Source organism: Dendropsophus ebraccatus, chromosome 13, assembly GCF_027789765.1.
Source record: "Dendropsophus ebraccatus isolate aDenEbr1 chromosome 13, aDenEbr1.pat, whole genome shotgun sequence".
In the NCBI taxonomy this organism is placed as follows: Eukaryota; Metazoa; Chordata; class Amphibia; order Anura; family Hylidae; genus Dendropsophus; species Dendropsophus ebraccatus.
The window spans coordinates 2798840-2820583 of NC_091466.1; the positions used below are offsets into that span (position 1 = coordinate 2798840).

Genomic DNA, 21744 nt, shown 5'->3' on the forward strand with positions numbered 1-21744 from the left:
TGTCGGGTGTGTGAGGTGACCCGGGTGTTGTACGCTGTGTGGTGTCGGGTGTGTGAGGTGACCCGGGTGTTGTACGCTGTGTGGTGTCGGGTGTGTGAGGTGACCCGGGTGTTGTACGCTGTGTGGTGTCGGGTGTGTGAGGTGACCCGGGTGTTGTACGCTGTGTGGTGTCGGGTGTGTGAGGTGACCCGGGTGTTGTACGCTGTGTGGTGTCGGGTGTGTGAGGTGACCCGGGTGTTGTACGCTGTGTGGTGTCGGGTGTGTGAGGTGACCCGGGTGTTGTACGCTGTGTGGTGTCGGGTGTGTGAGGTGACCCGGGTGTTGTACGCTGTGTGGTGTCGGGTGTGTGAGGTGACCCGGGTGTTGTACGCTGTGTGGTGTCGGGTGTGTGAGGTGACCCGGGTGTTGTACGCTGTGTGGTGTCGGGTGTGTGAGGTGACCCGGGTGTTGTACGCTGTGTGGTGTCGGGTGTGTGAGGTGACCCGGGTGTTGTACGCTGTGTGGTGTCGGGTGTGTGAGGTGACCCGGGTGTTGTACGCTGTGTGGTGTCGGGTGTGTGAGGTGACCCGGGTGTTGTACGCTGTGTGGTGTCGGGTGTGTGAGGTGACCCGGGTGTTGTACGCTGTGTGGTGACCGGCGCAGAGTTCCGGGTGATGTGGCGGTAGGCGGGGCGGTACAGTGAGGCCCACTCTCCGCCGCTCTCCGCCGCTCTCCGCCGCTCTCCTGTCAGGATGGACGGGATGTGGTTGCTCTCCGGCGCCTGCATCATATTCACACTCTCTATGTTCTCCAGCGGCCTGTAAGTATATATACCGGGGAGGAGGAGTGCGCTCTGCATGTCTGCGCTGTGTGATTGTGCGCTCTGCATGTCTGTGCTGTGTGATTGTGCGCTCTGCATGTCTCTGCACTGTGTGATCGTGCGCTCTGCATGTCTCTGCACTGTGTGATCGTGCGCTCTGCATGTCTCTGAGCTATGTGATTGTGCGCTCTGCATGTCTCTGAGCTATGTGATTGTGCGCTCTGCATGTCTCTGAGCTATGTGATTGTGCGCTCTGCATGTCTGCGCTGTGTTATCGTGCGCTCTGCATGTCTGCGCTGTGTGATTGTGCGCTCTGCATGTCTGTGCTGTGTGATTGTGCGCTCTGCATGTCTCTGCACTGTGTGATCGTGCGCTCTGCATGTCTCTGCACTGTGTGATCGTGCGCTCTGCATGTCTCTGAGCTATGTGATTGTGCGCTCTGCATGTCTCTGAGCTATGTGATTGTGCGCTCTGCATGTCTGCGCTGTGTTATCGTGCGCTCTGCATGTCTGCGCTGTGTGATTGTGCGCCCTGCATGTCTGTGCTGTGTGATCGTGCGCTCTGCATGTCTGTGCTGTGTGATCGTGCGCTCTGCATGTCTCTGCGCTGTGTGATTGTGCGCTCTGCATGTCTCTGCGCTGTGTGATTGTGCGCTCTGCATGTCTGTGCTGTGTGATCGTGCGCTCTGCATGTCTGCGCTGTGTTATCGTGCGCTCTGCATGTCTCTGCGCTGTGTGATTGTGCGCTCTGCATGTCTGTGCTGTGTGATTGTGCGCTCTGCATGTCTGTGCTGTGTGATTGTGCGCTCTGCATGTCTCTGCGCTGTGTGATTGTGCGCTCTGCATGTCTGTGCTGTGTGATCGTGCGCTCTGCATGTCTGCGCTGTGTTATCGTGCGCTCTGCATGTCTCTGCGCTGTGTGATTGTGCGCTCTGCATGTCTGTGCTGTGTGATCGTGCGCTCTGCATGTCTGTGCTGTGTGATCGTGCGCTCTGCATGTCTCTGCGCTGTGTGATTGTGCGCTCTGCATGTCTCTGCGCTGTGTGATTGTGCGCTCTGCATGTCTCTGCGCTGTGTGATTGTGCGCTCTGCATGTCTGTGCTGTGTGATCGTGCGCTCTGCATGTCTGCGCTGTGTTATCGTGCGCTCTGCATGTCTCTGCGCTGTGTGATTGTGCGCTCTGCATGTCTCTGCGCTGTGTGATTGTGCGCTCTGCATGTCTCTGCGCTGTGTGATTGTGCGCTTGGCATGTCTGCACTGTGTGATCGTACGCTCTGCATGTCTGTGCTGTGTGATCGTGCGCTCTGCATGTCTCTGAGCTATGTGATTGTGCGCTCTGCATGTCTGCGCTGTGTGATTGTGCGCTCTGCATGTCTCTGCACTGTGTGATTGTGCGCTCTGCATGTCTGCGCTGTGTGATCGTACGCTCTGCATGTCTGTGCTGTGTGATTGTGCGCTCTGCATGTCTGCGCTGTGTGATTGTGCGCTCGGTATGTCTGTGCTGTGTTATCGTGCGCTCTGCATGTCTCTGCGCTGTGTTATCGTGCGCTCTGCATGTCTCTGCGCTGTGTTATCGTGCGCTCTGCATGTCTGCGCTGTGTTATATAACCGCAGCTTCTCCTTACAGATCGGACCTCCGTGTGATGATCTCCAAGCGCAGTGTGGATAATGTCCAGTTCTTGCCGTTCCTGACGACAGATCTGAAGTAGGTTTGGGTCCTGGGTGGTGGTGGCGGCTCTTCAGGCTTTTGGTGAGTTTGTGAGATAGTGCCAAACATTGTAAGCACTCTGTAAATGGGTGGAGTAGTGGCTAGGCTGGGACTATTCTATGGCTGGGGTGGAGTAGTAGCTAGGCTGGGACTATTCTATGGCTGGGGTGGAGTAGTGGCTAGGCTGGGACTATTCTATGGCTGGGGTGGAGTAGTGGCTAGGCTGGTACTATTCTTTGGCTGGGGTGGAGTAGTGGCTAGGCTGGGACTATTCTTTGGCTGGGGTGGAGTAGTTGCTAGGCTGGGACTATTCTATGGCTGGGGTGGAGTAGTGGCTAGGCTGGGACTATTCTATGGCTGGGGTGGAGTAGTAGCTAGGCTGGGACTATTCTATGGCTGGGGTGGAGTAGTAGCTAGGCTGGGACTATTCTATGGCTGGGGTGGAGTAGTGGCTAGGCTGGGACTATTCTATGGCTGGGGTGGAGTAGTAGCTAGGCTGGGACTATTCTATGGCTGGGGTGGAGTAGTGGCTAGGCTGGTACTATTCTTTGGCTGGGGTGGAGTAGTGGCTAGGCTGGGACTATTCTTTGGCTGGGGTGGAGTAGTTGCTAGGCTGGGACTATTCTATGGCTGGGGTGGAGTAGTGGCTAGGCTGGTACTATTCTTTGGCTGGGGTGGAGTAGTGGCTAGGCTGGGACTATTCTATGGCTGGGGTGGAGTAGTTGCTAGGCTGGGACTATTCTATGGCTGGGGTGGAGTAGTGGCTAGGCTGGTACTATTCTTTGGCTGGGGTGGAGTAGTGGCTAGGCTGGGACTATTCTATGGCTGGGGTGGAGTAGTGGCTAGTCTTGAAGTAGATTAGGGATGAGGTGTAGTAGTCTGGGGATGAGGTGGTATAGTGGCTAGGCTGCGGGGTGGACTAGTGGCTAGGCTCGGAGTATTGTGGGGTTGGGGCGGAGTAGTGGCTAGGCTCGGAGTAATCTGGGGATGGGGCGGAGTAGTGGCTAGGCTTAAAGTAGTCTGGGGATGGGGTGGAGTAGTGGCTAGGCTGGGACTATTCTATGGCTGGGGTGGAGTACTGGCTAGGCTCGGAGCAGTCTGGGAATGGGGCGGATACTGGCTATGCTTGGAGTAGTGGCTAGGCTGCGGGGTGGCGTAGTGGCTAGGCTTGGACTAGTCTAGGGATGGGGCAGAGTAGGGGCTAAGCTTGGAGTAGTCTGGGTATGGGGCAGATTAGCGACTAGGCTGTGGGGTGGAGTAGCGGCTAGGCTTGGAGTAATGGCTAGGCTGCGGGGTTGAGTAGTGGCTAGGCTTGGAGTAGCGGCTAGGCTGCGGGGTGGAGTAGCGGCTAGGCTTGGAGTAATGGCTAGGCTGCGGGGTTGAGTAGTGGCTAGGCTGCGGGGTGGAGTAGTGGCTAGGCTTGGAGTAGCGGCTAGGCTGCGGGGTGGAGTAGCGGCTAGGCTTGGAGTAATGGCTAGGCTGCGGGGTTGAGTAGTGGCTAGGCTGCGGGGTGGAGTAGTGGCTAGGCTTGGAGTAGCGGCTAGGCTGCGGGGTGGAGTAGTGGCTAGGCTTGGAGTAGCGGCTAGGCTTGGAATAGCGGCTTGGCTGCTGCGTGGAGTAGTGGCTAGGCTTGGAGTAGTGGCTAGGCTGCGGGGTGGAGTAGTGGCTAGGCTGCGGGGTGGAGTAGTGGCTAGGCTTGGAGTAGTGGCTAGGCTTGGAGTAGTGGCTAGGCTGCGGGGTGGAGTAGTGGCTAGGCTTGGAGTAGTGGCTAGGCTGCGGGGTGGAGTAGTGGCTAGGCTGCGGGGTGGAGTAGTGGCTAGGCGTGGAGTAGTGGCTAGGCTGCGGGGTGGAGTAGTGGCTAGGCGTGGAGTAGTGGCTAGGCTGCGGGGTGGAGTAGTGGCTAGGCGTGGAGTAGTGGCTAGGCTGCGGGGTGGAGTAGTGGCTAGGCGTGGAGTAGCGGCTTGGCTGCTGCGTGGAGTAGTGGCTAGGCTGCGGGGTGGAGTAGCGGCTAGGCTGCAGGGTGGAGTAGTGCAGCCCCTCACCCTCCTCTTGGCTTGCAGTAACCTGGGCTGGCTGTATTACGGCCTCCTGAAGGGCGATGTCACCCTGATCATAGTGAACTCCATCGGTGCCTCCCTGCAGACTCTCTATATTGTGGCCTTCATTCTCTACTCAGCGGAGAAGGTTTGTTCCTGTGTGTCAGTGTGGGATGTCTGCTCTGGGCGCCCGTGACACTGTGTGATGTGTGCTGTGCTTGTGTTGCAGCGCCCCCCGGTGTATCAGGTGCTCGTGTCACTGGGGGTCCTGGTTTTGGGGTACATCTACTTCTACCTATGGATCCCAGATGTGGCCGCGCGGCTCAACCAGTTGGGGCTGTTCTGCAGCGTCTTCACCATCAGCATGTACCTGTCCCCGCTCACTGACCTGGTAATGACATCACATGGGGGAGGGATCAGGCAGAGGGGCAGCACAGTGCCCGAGCATCAGGCAGAGGGGCAGCAAGGTGCCCGAGCATCAGGCAGAGGGGCAGCACGGTGCCCGAGCATCAGGCAGAGGGGCAGCACGGTGCCCGAGCATCAGGCAGAGGGGCAGCACGGGATTAGGTAGTACTGTAGCGGTCAGTATACGACACATATTGTGCAGGGATGATTAGGTGGCATTGTAGCGGTCAGTATATACTGTGCAGGGATGATTAGGTGGCACTGTAGCGGCCAGTATATACTGTGCAGGGATGATTAGTTGGCACTGTAGCGGTCAGTATATATACTGTGCAGAGATGATTAGTTGGCACTGTAGTGGTCAATATTACTGTGCAGGGATGATTAGGTGGCAGTGTAGCGGTCAGTATATACTGTGCAGAGATGATTAGGTAGCACTGTAGTGGTCAGTATATACTGTGCAGAGATGATTAGGTAGCACTGTAGTGGTCAGTATATATACTGTGCAGAGATGATTAGTTGGCATTGTAGTGGTCAGTATATACTGTGCAGGGATGATTAGGTGGCATTGTAGCGGTCAGTATATACTGTGCAGGGATGATTAGTTGGCACTGTAGCGGCCAGTATATACTGTGCAGGGATGATTAGTTGGCACTGTAGCGGTCAGTATATACTGTGCAGGGATGATTAGTTGGCACTGTAGTGGTCAATATTACTGTGCAGGGATGATTAGGTGGCAGTGTAGCGGTCAGTATATACTGTGCAGAGATGATTAGGTAGCACTGTAGTGGTCAGTATATACTGTGCAGAGATGATTAGGTAGCACTGTAGTGGTCAGTATATATACTGTGCAGAGATGATTAGTTGGCATTGTAGTGGTCAGTATATACTGTGCAGGGATGATTAGGTGGCATTGTAGCGGTCAGTATATACTGTGCAGGGATGATTAGTTGGCACTGTAGCGGACAGTATATGCTGTGCAGGGATGATTAGTTGGCACTGTAGCGGTCAGTATATACTGTGCAGAGATGATTAGGTGGCACTGTAGCGGTAAGTATATATTGTGCAGGGATGATTAGGTGGCACTGTAGCGGTAAGTATATACTGTGCAGAGATGATTAGGTGGCACTGTAGTGGTAAGTATATATAATGTGCAGAGATGATTAGGTGGCATTGTAGCGATCAGTATATACTGTGCAGAGATGATTAGGTGGCACTGTAGCGGCCAGTATATACTGTGCAGAGATGATTAGGTGGCACTGTAGCGGCCAGTATATACTGTGCAGAGATGATTAGGTGGCACTGTAGCGATCAGTATATATTGTGCTTTCCAATTAGAACCTTCAATAGGAAGAATAGGCCGTCTATCCTCCATGCGATTTACCAGAAAGCTTCTGGTACAGAGACCCTTCCTCCGACAGGGTTACATCGCAGTATATCTTGTCTGCAAACAAAACGCCTCTGCCCCCAGTAGTAATGCTGCTAGTGCCCCTATAAATGCCTCTGCCCCCAGTAGTAATGCTGCTAGTGCCCCTATATATGCCTCTGCCTATAGTAGTAATGCTGCTAGTGCCCCTATAAATGTCTCTGCCTATAGTAGTAATGCTGCTAGTGCCCCTATAAATGTCTCTGCCTATAGTAGTAATGCTGCTAGTGCCCCTATAAATGTCTCTGCCCCCAGTAGTAATGCTGCTAGTGCCCCTATAAATGTCTCTGCCCCCAGTAGTAATGCTGCTAGTGCTCCTATAAATGTCTCTGCCCCCAGTAGTAATGCTGCTAGTGCCCCTATAAATGTCTCTGCCCCCAGTAGTAATGCTGCTAGTGCCCCTATAAATGTCTCTCCCCCCAGTAGTAATGCTGCTAGTGCCCCTATAAATGTCTCTGCCCCCAGTAGTAATGCTGCTAGTGCCCCTATAAATGTCTCTGCCCCCAGTAGTAATGCTGCTAGTGCCCCTATAAATGTCTCTGCCCCCAGTAGTAATGCTGCTAGTGCCCCTATAAATGTCTCTGCCTATAGTAGTAATGCTGCTAGTGCCCCTATAAATGTCTCTGCCCCCAGTAGTAATGCTGCTAGTGCCCCTATAAATGTCTCTCCCCCCAGTAGTAATGCTGCTAGTGCCCCTATAAATGTCTCTGCCCCCAGTAGTAATGCTGCTAGTGCCCCTATAAATGCCTCTGCCTCCAGTAGTAATGCTGCTAGTGCCCCTATAAATGTCTCTGCCCCCAGTAGTAATGCTGCTAGTGCCCCTATAAATGTCTCTGCCTATAGTAGTAATGCTGCTAGTGCCCCTATAAATGTCTCTGCCTATAGTAGTAATGCTGCTAGTGCCCCTATAAATGTCTCTCCCCCCAGTAGTAATGCTGCTAGTGCCCCTATAAATGTCTCTGCCTATAGTAGTAATGCTGCTAGTGCCCCTATAAATGTCTCTGCCCCCAGTAGTAATGCTGCTAGTGCCCCTATAAATGTCTCTGCCTATAGTAGTAATGCTGCTAGTGCCCCTATAAATGTCTCTGCCCCCAGTAGTAATGCTGCTAGTGCCCCTATAAATGTCTCTGCCCCCAGTAGTAATGCTGCTAGTGCCCCTATAAATGTCTCTGCCCCCAGTAGTAATGCTGCTAGTGCCCCTATAAATGTCTCTGCCTATAGTAGTAATGCTGCTAGTGCCCCTATAAATGTCTCTGCCCCCAGTAGTAATGCTGCTAGTGCCCCTATAAATGTCTCTGCCTATAGTAGTAATGCTGCTAGTGCCCCTATAAATGTCTCTGCCCCCAGTAGTAATGCTGCTAGTGCCCCTATAAATGTCTCTCCCCCCAGTAGTAATGCTGCTAGTGCCCCTATAAATGTCTCTGCCTATAGTAGTAATGCTGCTAGTGCCCCTATAAATGTCTCTGCCTATAGTAGTAATGCTGCTAGTGCCCCTATAAATGTCTCTGCCTATAGTAGTAATGCTGCTAGTGCCCCTATAAATGTCTCTGCCCCCAGTAGTAATGCTGCTAGTGCCCCTATAAATGTCTCTGCCCCCAGTAGTAATGCTGCTAGTGCCCCTATAAATGTCTCTGCCCCAGTAGTAATGCTGCTAGTGCCCCTATAAATGTCTCTGCCTATAGTAGTAATGCTGCTAGTGCCCCTATAAATGTCTCTGCCCCCAGTAGTAATGCTGCTAGTGCCCCTATAAATGTCTCTGCCTATAGTAGTAATGCTGCTAGTGCCCCTATAAATGTCTCTCCCCCCAGTAGTAATGCTGCTAGTGCCCCTATAAATGCCTCTGCCTCCAGTAGTAATGCTGCTAGTGCCCATATAAATGTCTCTGCCTATAGTAGTAATGCTGCTAGTGCCCCTATAAATGTCTCTGCCTATAGTAGTAATGCTGCTAGTGCCCCTATAAATGTCTCTGCCTATAGTAGTAATGCTGCTAGTGCCCCTATAAATGTCTCTGCCCCCAGTAGTAATGCTGCTAGTGCCCCTATAAATGTCTCTGCCCCCAGTAGTAATGCTGCTAGTGCCCCTATAAATGTCTCTGCCCCCAGTAGTAATGCTGCTAGTGCCCCTATAAATGTCTCTGCCCCCAGTAGTAATGCTGCTAGTGCCCCTATACATGTCTCTGCCCCCAGTAGTAATGCTGCTAGTGCCCCTATAAATGTCTCTGCCTATAGTAGTAATGCTGCTAGTGCCCCTATAAATGTCTCTGCCTCCAGTAGTAATGCTGCTAGTGCCCCTATAAATGTCTCTGCCTATAGTAGTAATGCTGCTAGTGCCCCTATAAATGTCTCTGCCTATAGTAGTAATATGCTGCTAGTGCCCCTATAAATGTCTCTGCCTATAGTAGTAATGCTGCTAGTGCCCCTATAAATGTCTCTGCCCCCAGTAGTAATGCTGCTAGTGCCCCTATAAATGTCTCTGCCCCCAGTAGTAATGCTGCTAGTGCCCCTATAAATGTCTCTGCCCCCAGTAGTAATGCTGCTAGTGCCCCTATAAATGTCTCTGCCTATAGTAGTAATGCTGCTAGTGCCCCTATAAATGTCTCTGCCCCCAGTAGTAATGCTGCTAGTGCCCCTATAAATGTCTCTCCCCCCAGTAGTAATGCTGCTAGTGCCCCTATAAATGTCTCTGCCCCCAGTAGTAATGCTGCTAGTGCCCCTATAAATGTCTCTGCCTATAGTAGTAATGCTGCTAGTGCCCCTATAAATGTCTCTGCCTATAGTAGTAATGCTGCTAGTGCCCCTATAAATGTCTCTCCCCCCAGTAGTAATGCTGCTAGTGCCCCTATAAATGCCTCTGCCTCCAGTAGTAATGCTGCTAGTGCCCCTATAAATGTCTCTGCCCCCAGTAGTAATGCTGCTAGTGCCCCTATAAATGTCTCTGCCCCCAGTAGTAATGCTGCTAGTGCCCCTATAAATGTCTCTGCCTATAGTAGTAATGCTGCTAGTGCCCCTATAAATGTCTCTCCCCCCAGTAGTAATGCTGCTAGTGCCCCTATAAATGCCTCTGCCTCCAGTAGTAATGCTGCTAGTGCCCCTATAAATGTCTCTGCCTATAGTAGTAATGCTGCTAGTGCCCCTATAAATGTCTCTGCCTATAGTAGTAATGCTGCTAGTGCCCCTATAAATGTCTCTGCCTATAGTAGTAATGCTGCTAGTGCCCCTATAAATGTCTCTGCCTATAGTAGTAATGCTGCTAGTGCCCCTATAAATGTCTCTGCCCCCAGTAGTAATGCTGCTAGTGCCCCTATAAATGTCTCTGCCCCCAGTAGTAATGCTGCTAGTGCCCCTATAAATGTCTCTGCCTATAGTAGTAATGCTGCTAGTGCCCCTATAAATGTCTCTGCCCCCAGTAGTAATGCTGCTAGTGCCCCTATAAATGTCTCTGCCCCCAGTAGTAATGCTGCTAGTGCCCCTATAAATGTCTCTGCCCCCAGTAGTAATGCTGCTAGTGCCCCTATAAATGTCTCTGCCCCCAGTAGTAATGCTGCTAGTGCCCCTATACATGTCTCTGCCCCCAGTAGTAATGCTGCTAGTGCCCCTATAAATGTCTCTGCCTATAGTAGTAATGCTGCTAGTGCCCCTATAAATGTCTCTGCCTCCAGTAGTAATGCTGCTAGTGCCCCTATAAATGTCTCTGCCTATAGTAGTAATGCTGCTAGTGCCCCTATAAATGTCTCTGCCCCCAGTAGTAATGCTGCTAGTGCCCCTATAAATGTCTCTGCCTATAGTAGTAATATGCTGCTAGTGCCCCTATAAATGTCTCTGCCTATAGTAGTAATGCTGCTAGTGCCCCTATAAATGTCTCTGCCCCCAGTAGTAATGCTGCTAGTGCCCCTATAAATGTCTCTGCCCCCAGTAGTAATGCTGCTAGTGCCCCTATAAATGTCTCTGCCTATAGTAGTAATGCTGCTAGTGCCCCTATAAATGTCTCTGCCCCCAGTAGTAATGCTGCTAGTGCCCCTATAAATGTCTCTGCCTATAGTAGTAATGCTGCTAGTGCCCCTATAAATGTCTCTGCCTATAGTAGTAATGCTGCTAGTGCCCCTATAAATGTCTCTGCCCCCAGTAGTAATGCTGCTAGTGCCCCTATAAATGTCTCTGCCCCAGTAGTAATGCTGCTAGTGCCCCTATAAATGTCTCTGCCTATAGTAGTAATGCTGCTAGTGCCCCTATAAATGTCTCTGCCTCCAGTAGTAATGCTGCTAGTGCCCCTATAAATGTCTCTGCCCCCAGTAGTAATGCTGCTAGTGCCCTATAAATGTCTCTGCCCCCAGTAGTAATGCTGCTAGTGCCCCTATAAATGTCTCTGCCCCCAGTAGTAATGCTGCTAGTGCCCCTATAAATGTCTCTGCCTATAGTAGTAATGCTGCTAGTGCCCCTATAAATGTCTCTGCCCCCAGTAGTAATGCTGCTAGTGCCCCTATAAATGTCTCTGCCTATAGTAGTAATGCTGCTAGGGCCCCTATAAATGTCTCTGCCCCCAGTAGTAATGCTGCTAGTGCCCCTATAAATGTCTCTGCCCCCAGTAGTAATGCTGCTAGTGCCCCTATAAATGTCTCTGCCCCCAGTAGTAATGCTGCTAGTGCCCCTATAAATGTCTCTGCCTATAGTAGTAATGCTGCTAGTGCCCCTATAAATGCCTCTGCCCCCAGTAGTAATGCTGCTAGTGCCCCTATAAATGTCTCTGCCCCCAGTAGTAATGCTGCTAGTGCCCCTATAAATGTCTCTGCCTATAGTAGTAATGCTGCTAGTGCCCCTATAAATGTCTCTGCCTATAGTAGTAATGCTGCTAGTGCCCCTATAAATGTCTCTGCCCCCAGTAGTAATGCTGCTAGTGCCCCTATAAATGTCTCTGCCTATAGTAGTAATTCTGCTAGTGCCCCTATAAATGTCTCTGCCCCCAGTAGTAATGCTGCTAGTGCCCCTATAAATGTCTCTGCCCCCAGTAGTAATGCTGCTAGTGCCCCTATAAATGTCTCTGCCCCCAGTAGTAATGCTGCTAGTGCCCCTATAAATGTCTCTGCCCCCAGTAGTAATGCTGCTAGTGCCCCCATAAATGTCTCTGCCTATAGTAGTAATGCTGCTAGTGCCCCTATAAATGTCTCTGCCCCCAGTAGTAATGCTGCTAGTGCCCTATAAATGTCTCTGCCTATAGCAGTAATGCTGCTAGTGCCCCTATAAATGTCTCTGCCCCCAGTAGTAATGCTGCTAGTGCCCCTATATATGTCTCTGCCCCCAGTAGTAATGCTGCTAGTGCCCTATAAATGTCTCTGCCCCCAGTAGTAATGCTGCTAGTGCCCCTATAAATGTCTCTGCCCCCAGTAGTAATGCTGCTAGTGCCCCTATAAATGTCTCTGCCCGCAGTAGTAATGCTGCTAGTGCCCCTATAAATGTCTCTGCCCCCAGTAGTAATGCTGCTAGTGCCCCTATAAATGTCTCTGCCCCCAGTAGTAATGCTGCTAGTGCCCCTATAAATGTCTCTGCCCCCAGTAGTAATGCTGCTAGTGCCCCTATATATGTCTCTGCCCCCAGTAGTAATGCTGCTAGTGCCCCTATAAATGTCTCTGCCTCCAGTAGTAATGCTGCTAGTGCCCCTATAAATGTCTCTGCCTATAGTAGTAATGCTGCTAGTGCCCCTATATATGTCTCTGCCCCCAGTAGTAATGCTGCTAGTGCCCCTATTAATGTCTCTGCCTATAGTAGTAATGCTGCTAGTGCCCCTATAAATGTCTCTGCCTATAGTAGTAATGCTGCTAGTGCCCCTATATATGTATCTGCCCCCAGTAGTAATGCTGCTAGTGCCCCTATAAATGTCTCTGCCTATAGTAGTAATGCCGCTAGTGTCCCTATAAATGTCTCTGCCTATAGTAGTAATGCTGCTAGTGCCCCTATAAATGTCTCTGCCCCCAGTAGTAATGCTGCTAGTGCCCCTATAAATGTCTCTGCCCCCAGTAGTAATGCTGCTAGTGTTCCTATAAATGTCTCTGCCTATAGTAGTAATGCTGCTAGTGCCCCTATAAATGTCTCTGCCCCCAGTAGTAATGCTGCTAGTGCCCCTATAAATGTCTCTGCCTATAGTAGTAATGCTGCTAGTGCCCCTATACATGTCTCTGCCCCCAGTAGTAATGCTGCTAGTGCCCCTATACATGTCTCTGCCCCCAGTAGTAATGCTGCTAGTGCCCCTATAAATGTCTCTGCCCCCAGTAGTAATGCTGCTAGTGCCCCTATAAATGCCTCTGCCCCCAGTAGTAATGCTGCTAGTGCCCCTATAAATGTCTCTGCCCCCAGTAGTAATACTGCTAGTGCCCCTATAAATGTCTCTGCCTATAGTAGTAATGCTGCTAGTGCCCCTATAAATGTCTCTGCCCCCAGTAGTAATGCTGCTAGTGCCCCTATAAATGTCTCTGCCTATAGTAGTAATGCTGCTAGTGCCCCTATATATGTCTCTGCCCCCAGTAGTAATGCTGCTAGTGCCCCTATAAATGTCTCTGCCCCCAGTAGTAATGCTGCTAGTGCCCCTATAAATGTCTCTGCCCCCAGTAGTAATGCTGCTAGTGCCCCTATAAATGTCTCTGCCCCCAGTAGTAATGCTGCTAGTGCCCCTATAAATGTCTCTGCCCCCAGTAGTAATGCTGCTAGTGCCCCTATAAATGTCTCTGCCCCCAGTAGTAATGCTGCTAGTGCCCCTATAAATGTCTCTGCCCCCAGTAGTAATGCTGCTAGTGCCCCTATAAATGTCTCTGCCCCCAGTAGTAATGCTGCTAGTGCCCCTATAAATGTCTCTGCCCCCAGTAGTAATGCTGCTAGTGCCCCTATAAATGTCTCTGCCTATAGTAGTAATGCTGCTAGTGCCCCTATAAATGTCTCTGCCCCCAGTAGTAATGCTGCTAGTGCCCCTATAAATGCCCCTGCCCCCAGTAGTAATGCTGCTAGTGCCCCTATATATGTCTCTGCCCCCAGTAGTAATGCTGCTAGTGCCCCTATAAATGTCTCTGCCCCCAGTAGTAATGCTGCTAGTGCCCCTATAAATGTCTCTGCCCCCAGTAGTAATGCTGCTAGTGCCCCTATAAATGTCTCTGCCCCCAGTAGTAATGCTGCTAGTGCCCCTATAAATGTCTCTGCCCCAAGTAGTAATGCTGCTAGTGCCCCTATAAATGTCTCTGCCTATAGTAGTAATGCTGCTAGTGCCCCTATAAATGTCTCTGCCCCCAGTAGTAATGCTGCTAGTGCCCTATAAATGTCTCTGCCTATAGTAGTAATGCTGCTAGTGCCCCTATAAATGTCTCTGCCTCCAGTAGTAATGCTGCTAGTGCCCCTATAAATGCCCCTGCCCCCAGTAGTAATGCTGCTAGTGCCCCTATAAATGTCTCTGCCTATAGTAGTAATGCTGCTAGTGCCCCTATAAATGCCTCTGCCCCCAGTAGTAATGCTGCTAGTGCCCCTATAAATGTCTCTGCCTATAGTAGTAATGCTGCTAGTGCCCCTATAAATGTCTCTGCCTATAGTAGTAATGCTGCTAGTGCCCCTATAAATGTCTCTGCCTCCAGTAGTAATGCTGCTAGTGCCCCTATAAATGTCTCTGCCCCCAGTAGTAATGCTGCTAGTGCCCCTATAAATGTCTCTGCCCCCAGTAGTAATGCTGCTAGTGCCCCTATAAATGTCTCTGCCTATAGTAGTAATGCTGCTAGTGCCCCTATAAATGTCTCTGCCCCCAGTAGTAATGCTGCTAGTGCCCTATAAATGTCTCTGCCTATAGCAGTAATGCTGCTAGTGGCCCTATAAATGTCTCTGCCCCCAGTAGTAATGCTGCTAGTGCCCCTATAAATGTCTCTGCCCGCAGTAGTAATGCTGCTAGTGCCCCTATAAATGTCTCTGCCCCCAGTAGTAATGCTGCTAGTGCCCCTATAAATGTCTCTGCCTATAGTAGTAATGCTGCTAGTGCCCCTATAAATGTCTCTGCCTATAGTAGTAATGCTGCTAGTGCCCCTATATATGTCTCTGCCCCCAGTAGTAATGCTGCTAGTGCCCCTATAAATGTCTCTGCCTATAGTAGTAATGCTGCTAGTGCCCCTATAAATGTCTCTGCCTATAGTAGTAATGCTGCTAGTGCCCCTATATATGTCTCTGCCCCCAGTAGTAATGCTGCTAGTGCCCCTATAAATGTCTCTGCCTATAGTAGTAATGCTGCTAGTGCCCCTATAAATGTCTCTGCCCCCAGTAGTAATGCTGCTAGTGCCCCTATAAATGTCTCTGCCCCCAGTAGTAATGCTGCTAGTGCCCCTATAAATGTCTCTGCCCCCAGTAGTAATGCTGCTAGTGCCCCTATAAATGTCTCTGCCTATAGTAGTAATGCTGCTAGTGCCCCTATAAATGTCTCTGCCCCCAGTAGTAATGCTGCTAGTGCCCCTATAAATGTCTCTGCCCCCAGTAGTAATGCTGCTAGTGCCCCTATAAATGTCTCTGCCCCCAGTAGTAATGCTGCTAGTGCCCTATAAATGTCTCTGCCTATAGTAGTAATGCTGCTAGTGCCCCTATAAATGTCTCTGCCTCCAGTAGTAATGCTGCTAGTGCCCCTATAAATGCCCCTGCCCCCAGTAGTAATGCTGCTAGTGCCCCTATAAATGTCTCTGCCTATAGTAGTAATGCTGCTAGTGCCCCTATAAATGTCTCTGCCTATAGTAGTAATGCTGCTAGTGCCCCTATAAATGTCTCTGCCCCCAGTAGTAATGCTGCTAGTGCCCCTATAAATGTCTCTGCCCCCAGTAGTAATGCTGCTAGTGTTCCTATAAATGTCTCTGCCTATAGTAGTAATGCTGCTAGTGCCCCTATAAATGTCTCTGCCCCCAGTAGTAATGCTGCTAGTGCCCCTATAAATGTCTCTGCCTCCAGTAGTAATGCTGCTAGTGCCCCTATAAATGTCTCTGCCCCCAGTAGTAATGCTGCTAGTGCCCCTATAAATGTCTCTGCCCCCAGTAGTAATGCTGCTAGTGCCCCTATAAATGCCTCTGCCCCCAGTAGTAATGCTGCTAGTGCCCCTATAAATGTCTCTGCCTATAGTAGTAATGCTGCTAGTGCCCCTATAAATGTCTCTGCCCCCAGTAGTAATGCTGCTAGTGCCCCTATAAATGTCTCTGCCCCCAGTAGTAATGCTGCTAGTGCCCCTATAAATGTCTCTGCCCCCAGTAGTAATGCTGCTAGTGCCCCTATAAATGTCTCTGCCCCCAGTAGTAATGCTGCTAGTGCCCCTATAAATGTCTCTGCCTATAGTAGTAATGCTGCTAGTGCCCCTATAAATGTCTCTGCCTATAGTAGTAATGCTGCTAGTGCCCCTATAAATGTCTCTGCCTATAGTAGTAATGCTGCTAGTGTCCCTATAAATGTCTCTGCCTATAGTAGTAATGCTGCTAGTGCCCCTATAAATGTCTCTGCCCCAAGTAGTAATGCTGCTAGTGCCCCTATAAATGTCTCTGCCCCCAGTAGTAATGCTGCTAGTGCCCCTATAAATGTCTCTGCCTATAGTAGTAATGCTGCTAGTGCCTCTATATATGTCTCTGCCCCCAGTAGTAATGCTGCTAGTGCCCCTATAAATGTCTCTGCCCCCAGTAGTAATGCTGCTAGTGCCCCTATAAATGTCTCTGCCCCCAGTAGTAATGCTGCTAGTGCCCCTATAAATGTCTCTGCCCCCAGTAGTAATGCTGCTAGTGCCCCTATAAATGTCTCTGCCCCCAGTAGTAATGCTGCTAGTGCCCCTATAAATGCCTCTGCCCCCAGTAGTAATGCTGCTAGTGCCCCTATAAATGTCTCTGCCTATAGTAGTAATGCTGCTAGTGCCCCTATATATGTCTCTGCCCCCAGTAGTAATGCTGCTAGTGCCCCTATAAATGTCTCTGCCCCCAGTAGTAATGCTGCTAGTGCCCCTATAAATGTCTCTGCCTATAGTAGTAATGCTGCTAGTGCCTCTATATATGTCTCTGCCCCCAGTAGTAATGCTGCTAGTGCCCCTATAAATGTCTCTGCCCCCAGTAGTAATGCTGCTAGTGCCCCTATAAATGTCTCTGCCCCCAGTAGTAATGCTGCTAGTGCCCCTATAAATGTCTCTGCCCCCAGTAGTAATGCTGCTAGTGCCCCTATAAATGTCTCTGCCCCCAGTAGTAATGCTGCTAGTGCCCCTATAAATGTCTCTGCCCCCAGTAGTAATGCTGCTAGTGCCCCTATAAATGTCTCTGCCCCCAGTAGTAATGCTGCTAGTGCCCCTATACATGTCTCTGCCCCCAGTAGTAATGCTGCTAGTGCCCCTATAAATGTCTCTGCCTATAGTAGTAATGCTGCTAGTGCCCCTATAAATGTCTCTGCCTATAGTAGTAATGCTGCTAGTGCCCCTATAAATGTCTCTGCCTATAGTAGTAATGCTGCTAGTGCCCCTATAAATGTCTCTCCCCCCAGTAGTAATGCTGCTAGTGCCCCTATATATGTCTCTGCCCCCAGTAGTAATGCTGCTAGTGCCCCTATAAATGTCTCTGCCCCCAGTAGTAATGCTGCTAGTGCCCCTATAAATGTCTCTGCCTATAGTAGTAATGCTGCTAGTGCCCCTATAAATGTCTCTGCCTATAGTAGTAATGCTGCTAGTGCCCCTATAAATGTCTCTCCCCCCAGTAGTAATGCTGCTAGTGCCCCTATAAATGTCTCTGCCTATAGTAGTAATGCTGCTAGTGCCCCTATAAATGTCTCTGCCCCCAGTGGTAATGCTGCTAGTGCCCCTATAAATGCCTCTGCCCCAAGTAGTAATGCTGCTAGTGCCCCTATAAATGTCTCTGCCCCCAGTAGTAATGCTGCTAGTGCCCCTATAAATGTCTCTGCCTATAGTAGTAATGCTGCTAGTGCCCCTATAAATGTCTCTGCCTATAGTAGTAATGCTGCTAGTGCCCCTATAAATGTCTCTGCCTATAGTAGTAATGCTGCTAGTGTCCCTATAAATGTCTCTGCCTATAGTAGTAATGCTGCTAGTGTCCCTATAAATGTCTCTGCCTATAGTAGTAATGCTGCTAGTGTCCCTATAAATGTCTCTGCCTATAGTAGTAATGCTGCTAGTGTCCCTATAAATGTCTCTGCCTATAGTAGTAATGCTGCTAGGGCCCCTATAAATGTCTCTGCCTATAGTAGTAATGCTGCTAGTGCCCCTATAAATGTCTCTGCCTATAGTAGTAATGCTGCTAGTGCCCCTATAAATGTCTCTGCCTATAGTAGTAATGCTGCTAGTGCCCCTATAAATGTCTCTGCCTATAGTAGTAATGCTGCTAGTGCCCCTATATATGTCTCTGCCCCCAGTAGTAATGCTGCTAGTGCCCCTATAAATGTCTCTGCCTATAGTAGTAATGCTGCTAGTGTCCCTATAAATGTCTCTGCCTATAGTAGTAATGCTGCTAGTGTCCCTATAAATGTCTCTGCCTATAGTAGTAATGCTGCTAGTGCCCCTATAAATGTCTCTGCCTATAGTAGTAATGCTGCTAGTGCCCCTATAAATGTCTCTGCCCCCAGTAGTAATGCTGCTAGTGCCCCTATAAATGTCTCTGCCCCCAGTAGTAATGCTGCTAGTGCCCCTATAAATGTCTCTGCCCCCAGTAGTAATGCTGCTAGTGCCCCTATAAATGTCTCTGCCCCCAGTAGTAATGCTGCTAGTGCCCCTATAAATGTCTCTGCCCCCAGTAGTAATGCTGCTAGTGCCCCTATAAATGTCTCTGCCCCAGTAGTAATGCTGCTAGTGCCCCTATAAATGTCTCTGCCCCCAGTAGTAATGCTGCTAGTGCCCCTATAAATGTCTCTGCCTATAGTAGTAATGCTGCTAGTGCCCCTATAAATGTCTCTGCCCCCAGTAGTAATGCTGCTAGTGCCCCTATAAATGTCTCTGCCCCCAGTAGTAATGCTGCTAGTGCCCCTATAAATGTCTCTGCCTATAGTAGTAATGCTGCTAGTGCCCCTATAAATGTCTCTGCCCCCAGTAGTAATGCTGCTAGTGCCCCTATAAATGTCTCTGCCTATAGTAGTAATGCTGCTAGTGTCCCTATAAATGTCTCTCCCCCCAGTAGTAATGCTGCTAGTGCCCCTATAAATGTCTCTGCCTATAGTAGTAATGCTGCTAGTGCCCCTATAAATGTCTCTGCCCCCAGTAGTAATGCTGCTAGTGCCCCTATAAATGTCTCTGCCCCCAGTAGTAATGCTGCTAGTGCCCCTATAAATGTCTCTGCCCCCAGTAGTAATGCTGCTAGTGCCCCTATAAATGTCTCTGCCCCCAGTAGTAATGCTGCTAGTGCCCCTATACATGTCTCTGCCCCCAGTAGTAATGCTGCTAGTGCCCCTATAAATGTCTCTGCCTATAGTAGTAATGCTGCTAGTGCCCCTATAAATGTCTCTGCCTCCAGTAGTAATGCTGCTAGTGCCCCTATAAATGCCCCTGCCTCCAGTAGTAATGCTGCTAGTGCCCCTATAAATGTCTCTGCCCCCAGTAGTAATGCTGCTAGTGCCCCTATAAATGTCTCTGCCTATAGTAGTAATGCTGCTAGTGCCCCTATAAATGTCTCTGCCTATAGTAGTAATGCTGCTAGTGCCCCTATAAATGTCTCTGCCCCCAGTAGTAATGCTGCTAGTGCCCCTATAAATGTCTCTGCCCCCAGTAGTAATGCTGCTAGTGCCCCTATAAATGTCTCTGCCTATAGTAGTAATGCTGCTAGTGCCCCTATAAATGTCTCTGCCTATAGTAGTAATGCTGCTAGTGCCCCTATAAATGTCTCTGCCTATAGTAGTAATGCTGCTAGTGCCCCTATAAATGTCTCTGCCCCCTGTAGTAATGCTGCTAGTGCCCCTATAAATGTCTCTGCCCCCAGTAGTAATGCTGCTAGTGCCCCTATAAATGTCTCTGCCCCCAGTAGTAATGCTGCTAGTGCCCCTATAAATGTCTCTGCCCCCAGTAGTAATGCTGCTAGTGCCCCTATAAATATCTCTGCCTATAGTAGTAATGCTGCTAGTGCCACTATAAATGTCTCTGCCTATAGTAGTAATGCTGCTAGTGCCCCTATAAATGTCTCTGCCCCCAGTAGTAATGCTGCTAGTGCCCCTATAAATGTCTCTGCCCCCAGTAGTAATGCTGCTAGTGCCCCTATAAATGTCTCTGCCCCCAGTAGTAATGCTGCTAGTGCCCCTATAAATGTCTCTGCCCCCAGTAGTAATGCTGCTAGTGCCCCTATAAATGTCTCTGCCTATAGTAGTAATGCTGCTAGTGCCCCTATAAATGTCTCTGCCCCCAGTAGTAATGCTGCTAGTGCCCCTATAAATGTCTCTGCCTATAGTAGTAATGCTGCTAGGGCCCCTATAAATGTCTCTGCCCCCAGTAGTAATGCTGCTAGTGCCCCTATAAATGTCTCTGCCTATAGTAGTAATGCTGCTAGTGCCCCTATAAATGTCTCTGCCCCCAGTAGTAATGCTGCTAGTGCCCCTATAAATGCTCTCTGCCTATAGTAGTAATGCTGCTAGTGCCCCATATAATGTCTCTGCCCCAGTAGTAATGCCTGCTAGTGTCCCTATAAATGTCTCTGCCTATAGTAGTAATGCTGCTAGTGCCCCTATAAATGTCTCTGCCCCCAGTAGTAATGCTGCTAGTGCCCCTATAAATGTCTCTGCCCCCAGTAGTAATGCTGCTAGTGTCCCCTATAAATGTCTCTGCCCTGTAGTAGTAATGCTGCTAGTGCCCCTATAAATGTCTCTGCCCCAGTAGTAATGCTGCTAGTGCCCCTATACATGTCTCTGCCCCCAGTAGTAATGCTGCTAGTGCCCCTATAAATGTCTCTGCCCCCAGTAGTAATGCTGCTAGTGCCCCTATACATGTCTCTGCCCCCAGTAGTAATGCTGCTAGTGCCCCTATACATGTCTCTGCCCCCAGTAGTAATGCTGCTAGTGCCCCTATAAATGTCTCTGCCCCCAGTAGTAATGCTGCTAGTGCCCCTATACATGTCTCTGCCCCCAGTAGTAATGCTGCTAGTGCCCCTATAAATGTCTCTGCCCCCAGTAGTAATGCTGCTAGTGCCCCTATAAATGTCCTCTGCCCCCAGTAGTAATGCTGCTAGTGCCCCTATAAATGTCTCTGCCCCCAGTAGTAATGCTGCTAGTGCCCCCTATAAATGTCTCTGCCTATAGTAGTAATGCTGCTAGTGCCCCTATAAATGTCTCTGCCTCCAGTAGTAATGCTGCTAGTGCCCCTATAAATGTCTCTGCCTATAGTAGTAATGCTGCTAGTGCCCCTATAAATGTCTCTGCCTATAGTAGTAATGCTGCTAGTGCCCCTATAAATGTCTCTGCCCCCAGTTAGTAATGCTGCTAGTGCCCCTATAAATGTCTCTGCCCTCTAGTAGTAATGCTGCTAGTGCCCCTATATAATGTCTCTGCCCCCAGTAGTAATGCTGCTAGTGCCCCTATAAATGTCTCTGCCCTATAGTAGTAATGCTGCTAGTGCCCCTATAAATGTCTCTGCCCCCAGTAGTAATGCTGCTAGTGCCCCTATAAATGTCTCTGCCTCCAGTAGTAATGCTGCTAGTGCCCCTATAAATGTCTCTGCCCCCAGTAGTAATGCTGCTAGTGCCCCTATAAATGTCTCTGCCCCCAGTAGTAATGCTGCTAGTGCCCCTATAAATGTCTCTGCCTATAGTAGTAATGCTGCTAGTGCCCCTATAAATGTCTCTGCCCCCAGTAGTAATGCTGCTAGTGCCCCTATAAATGTCTCTGCCCCCAGTAGTAATGCTGCTAGTGCCCCTATAAATGTCTCTGCCTATAGTAGTAATGCTGCTAGTGCCCCTATATATGTCTCTGCCCCCAGTAGTAATGCTGCTAGTGCCCCTATAAATGTCTCTGCCCCCAGTAGTAATGCTGCTAGTGCCCCTATAAATGTCTCTGCCCCCAGTAGTAATGCTGCTAGTGCCCCTATAAATGTCTCTGCCCCAGTAGTAATGCTGCTAGTGCCCCTATAAATGTCTCTGCCCCCAGTAGTAATGCTGCTAGTGCCCCTATAAATGTCTCTGCCCCCAGTAGTAATGCTGCTAGTGCCCCTATAAATGTCTCTGCCCCCAGTAGTAATGCTGCTAGTGCCCCTATAAATGTCTCTGCCCCCAGTAGTAATGCTGCTAGTGCCCCTATAAATGTCTCTGCCCCCAGTAGTAATGCTGCTAGTGCCCCTATAAATGTCTCTGCCCCAAGTAGTAATGCTGCTAGTGCCCCTATAAATGTCTCTGCCTATAGTAGTAATGCTGCTAGTGCCCCTATAAATGTCTCTGCCCC

The 21744-nt window shown here is 49.7% G+C and overlaps 1 protein-coding gene across 1 annotated transcript in view; it reads left to right on the forward strand.

Annotated features, from left to right (window-relative positions):
- The first annotated feature begins 630 nt into the window (after window positions 1-630).
- The window catches only part of SLC50A1 (solute carrier family 50 member 1), a 64362-nt gene continuing 43248 nt past the window's right edge, over window positions 631-21744 (forward strand). Inside the window, exons 1-4 of the mRNA XM_069950952.1 lie at window positions 631-799; window positions 2426-2503; window positions 4567-4690; window positions 4772-4933. Of these exons, the coding sequence (XP_069807053.1) occupies window positions 732-799; window positions 2426-2503; window positions 4567-4690; window positions 4772-4933 (432 nt within the window). The 5' untranslated portion in view covers window positions 631-731. The remainder of the gene's footprint in view (window positions 800-2425; window positions 2504-4566; window positions 4691-4771; window positions 4934-21744) is intronic.